Source organism: Heliconius melpomene, chromosome 21 (assembly GCF_056956725.1).
Source record: "Heliconius melpomene rosina isolate 202511_hmr_F chromosome 21, ASM5695672v1, whole genome shotgun sequence".
Lineage (NCBI taxonomy): Eukaryota > Metazoa > Arthropoda > Insecta > Lepidoptera > Nymphalidae > Heliconius > Heliconius melpomene.
Genome location: NC_140409.1, coordinates 720,004 through 724,408, shown reverse-complemented (window position 1 = coordinate 724,408; position 4,405 = coordinate 720,004). Strand labels below are relative to the sequence as shown.

Below are 4,405 nucleotides of genomic sequence, written 5' to 3'. Positions count from 1 at the left end.
TATTCATTTATGTTTCAAGAATTGCTTCTAATGAATTATTTAAAATTTCAATCTTTAATAAAATTTTAATACTATTAAGAATTATTTTTTTATTTATATTATCATTTTATTTTAAAAATAATTTATTTTGAATAAATTTATATTTTAATGATGAAATATTAAATTTTTTTAATTTATTTATATTTTCAAATAATGAATATAATTTTAATTTAACAAAATTATATAATGAACAAACTTATTTTTTAATAATAATATTAATTATTTACCTATTTATTACTCTTATTGCAGTAGTAAAAATTACAAATATTTTTTTTGGACCTTTACGTTCAATTATATAATTTTAATCACTAATGATAAGTTTATTTAAACCAATTCGAAAAATTCATCCTATTATAAAAATTATTAATGGATCTTTAATTGATTTACCTTCTCCATCTAATATTTCTTCATGATGAAATTTTGGATCTTTATTAGCTTTATGTTTAATAATTCAAATTATTACAGGATTATTTTTAACTATATATTACTCAGCAAATATTGATATTTCTTTTTATAGAGTAAATTATATTTGTCGAAATGTTAACTATGGATGATTAATTCGTACTTTACACGCTAATGGAGCATCTTTTTTTTTTATTTGTATTTATTTACATATTGGACGAGGAATTTATTATGAATCTTTCAATTTAAAATTAACTTGACTAGTGGGAGTAATTATTTTATTTTTACTAATAGCTACAGCTTTTATAGGTTATGTTTTACCTTGAGGTCAAATATCTTTTTGAGGGGCTACAGTAATTACTAATTTATTATCTGCAATTCCATATTTAGGAAATATATTAGTAAATTGAATTTGAGGAGGATTTGCTGTTGATAATGCAACTTTAACTCGATTTTATACATTTCATTTCTTATTTCCATTTATTATTTTAATATTAACTATAATTCATTTATTATTTCTTCACCAAACTGGATCTAATAACCCTTTAGGAATTAATAGAAATTTAGATAAAATTCCATTTCACCCATTTTTTACTTTTAAAGATTTAATTGGATTTATTGTATTAATTTTTTTTTTATCTTTATTAACTTTAACAAATCCATATTTATTAGGAGATCCTGATAATTTTATTCCAGCTAATCCTTTAATTACCCCAATTCATATTCAACCAGAATGATATTTTTTATTTGCTTATGCAATTTTACGATCAATTCCTAATAAATTAGGAGGTGTAATTGCTTTAGTTTTATCTATTTTAATTTTAATTATTTTACCATTTAATTTAATATATATATATATATATATTAAATTAAATTTAAAATTTTTAAAATTTATATTGTTTATAAAATAAAATTTATTATAAAAAATTTTAATAAGAAAAAATAAAATTTAAAATTATATTTAAATTTTTATAAAAATATAATTTATAACAGTGAAAAATTAGAAATAATGATAAAATTAGTATATTAAATTTTTATATATTAAATTTATTACAGTTATAAAAAATTAGTGTTATAAAAAAATCTGTGTTATAAAAAATTACCCCAACCCAAGCGGCGAAGCAGCGCGAGGGGTTCATGGCTGATGGGGAGATCAGTCGCTACTGCTGGTCCCGCCAGGGTACCGGCCGACACCCTGGCGTAATAGGCTTATCCGAGTACAGGGGGCACTGCTCGGATGGACCGTTTTTCCCCCACACTCGTGGGAACAAAATGGAAAATGTTAACTTAAAAACCCAAAATGATGACGTAGGGAGGCCCGAGGAGGGCGGTGATCTGTTGTTGCCCGAGATGGGCGGAGTAGTAGTTGTGCCCGAGAAAGGCGTAGGGAGTACTTTGCTCGAAAGGGGCAAAAGTCCGGCACTTGTGCCAATAGGAGGGGGGTTGAAGGATGCGCGAGTCGTGTTAGAGCGTCTGGACCATGAGGAGGTTGCCTCTATTATAAGAGGTAGGTCCAGGTCGTCACTTTCGTCGCGAGGCCGTTTCTGGGCGGCTTCCGAGTCAGACGCCGATGGCGTGATGTCTGTTGGGTCGAACGGCTCCAATGCTATCGAGGGGGCTAAAGCGCAGTTCCGAAAGGACAGAAAGAGGCGCCATCACAAGAAGAGTAACTCTGAATCCTCGGATGCGGATGGGGAGACAGAGACAAGCCGAAAGCGAAGGTTGCTTCGGCCAGAGGGAGTCGTGGTCGTACCAAATATTCCTGATGAGAATATAGGGCTAGCTGCTGGAAAGAAGGCGCTAAACGATGCCAAGCGCGAGGAGCGCCGGCTGAGGGCGGAGGAGGAAGTTGCTGAAATCTCCGCGGCGATACAAACTAGAGCAAGTTCTAGGCTCTCGGATGTGCCCCTGGAACTTTGCGGTGAGGAGCACATGGTCTCCGACTTGCGTAGCCAAGTATCTGATAGCTTGGCTATAATCAATAGAGTCGCCTGCAAGTCGGGGAATCTGAAGGGCACATTTACTAGGGCCCTTAAAGACGCTGCCGGAGTTATCTCTTCTGCCGTTAATACTCTGGCAAAGAGGACTGCATCAGAGGAAGTGGATATCCTCAAGGCAACAAACTCGCGACTGCAGTCGGAGTTGGTGGAGTTGCGGAAGGAGTTTGCCCTTTTGAGAGCGGAGTTGGAGCGGTCTAGAGCATCGGACTTGCGACCCACTCCCACGGAGTCTATTGCTGTGGAGGACATAGTGGGCACTATGGTCTCCACCAGGCTGGAAGCCTTTAAAGATCGGCTACCACCGGAGAGAAATCTGCGACCTCCGCTAGCGGCGGACAAGCGCAAGGTGGATAGCCCAAAGCAGGCGCAAGTGGACCCTGTCGCATCCACTTTGATGGCGCCGGCTAATCCGGCACCAAAGGAGCAAAGGTCTAAAAAGGCCAAGAAGAAGAAAGGCCCGGTGAAGACCGCATCTACTGAGCCTCGACCTCTGCCACCCGCTCCGGCTGATATGTCTGAGGGCTGGACTGTAGTAGCCCGGAAGGGGGCCAAGAAGAGAAAGCCAGCTCCTAAGCCGAAAGCGCAAAAGGCTAAAGCGCAAAAGGAGCCAAAGTTGCGTCGTCCTAGATCGCAAGTTGTGACGATTAAGTTGCAGCCAGCCGTCGCCGACAAGATGTCGTATAGCGATGTCCTTACCCGGGTCAAGGAAAGTATAAAGTTGGAAGACCTGGGTATAGAGGACCTGAGATTCCGTGTTGCGTCTACTGGCTCTAGAATGCTAGGCGCTAGAATGCCTGGCGCCAACACTGCTGAGAAGGCGGATGCGCTAGCTGAGAAGTTGCGTGGGGTTCTCAGCCCCGAAGAGGTCCAGGTGTCGAGGCCAGTGAAATGTGCGGAATTGAGGATGTTTGGCCTCGATGACTCCGCCACTGCTGAGGACATGACGGCGGCAATAAGCCGAGTTTCCGGCTGTGCTGCGGGTAATATAAAAGTCGGAGAGATCCGACAGGACCGGGCCGGTCTAGGAACAGTATGGGTCCGATGTCCTGTCGGCGCAGCGCAGAAGATTAGCGGGGCGAGACTACTTGTTGGCTTCGTCTCTGCTGGAGTGAGGCTGTTGATGCCCCGTGCGCAACGTTGTTTCCGTTGCCACGAAGTGGGCCACATGGCTGCGAAGTGCAGTAGCCAGGTGGACCGCAGCAAACAGTGTTTCCAGTGTGGCCAGACCGGGCATCAGCAGAGATCGTGTTCGGCAGAGCCTCATTGTCCGGTGTGTGAGGCGGCGCAAAGGCCCGCTAATCACATGTTGGGGAATGCTGCCTGTGGAAAGGCTAGCACCAATAACGGTGGAAAGCGCAGACGAGTGCCGGCAACATCGGCCAGGTCTAATATCCCAGCTGGGCCTCAGGAGGTGCAACACATGGAAGACCAATAATGGCTCTCCGTGTGTTGCATGCGAACATTAACCACTGTGCTAGGGCCCAGGACTTATTGGTCCAAAGCCTGGCGCAGTGGTCTATCCAGGTGGCGGTTGTTTCGGAGCCCTACAGCGTTCCCGACAGAGACAACTGGGTAGCTGACAACACCGGGGTGGTGACTATTATCACCCAGGTCGCCGCGGGCTCCCCGCCTTTCTCACGTGTAGAGAGTGGTGTGGGATGCGTCGCCGCACTTGTCGGCAACCTAGTTGTCGTAGGGGTCTACTTTTCCCCCAATCGAACTCTCGCGGAGTTTGAAGAGTTCCTTATACGATTGGGGGAAACGGTAGAGCGATTTCGTCCGGCGGAGATGTTGGTGGCCGGCGATCTCAACGCGAAGTCCAGCGTGTGGGGCATCGCAACGACGGATGTGCGTGGTGTGACGCTGTCGGAGTGGGTTGTTGCCACCGGTTTGTCTGTGCTCAACCGAGCGACCAAGAACACGTGTGTGCGAAGGCTGGGCGGATCCGTCGTGGACGTTTCGGT

At 42.8% G+C, this 4,405-nt stretch overlaps 1 protein-coding gene across 1 annotated transcript; it reads left to right on the top strand.

Annotated features, from left to right (window-relative positions):
- The first annotated feature begins 1,713 nt into the window (after positions 1-1,713).
- Positions 1,714-3,876, top strand: LOC146526745 (uncharacterized). The gene has a single exon (XM_085206120.1). The coding sequence runs from the start codon at positions 1,714-1,716 to the stop codon at positions 3,874-3,876; it is 2,163 nt and encodes a 720-aa protein (XP_085062246.1).
- The last annotated feature ends 529 nt before the right edge of the window (positions 3,877-4,405 follow it).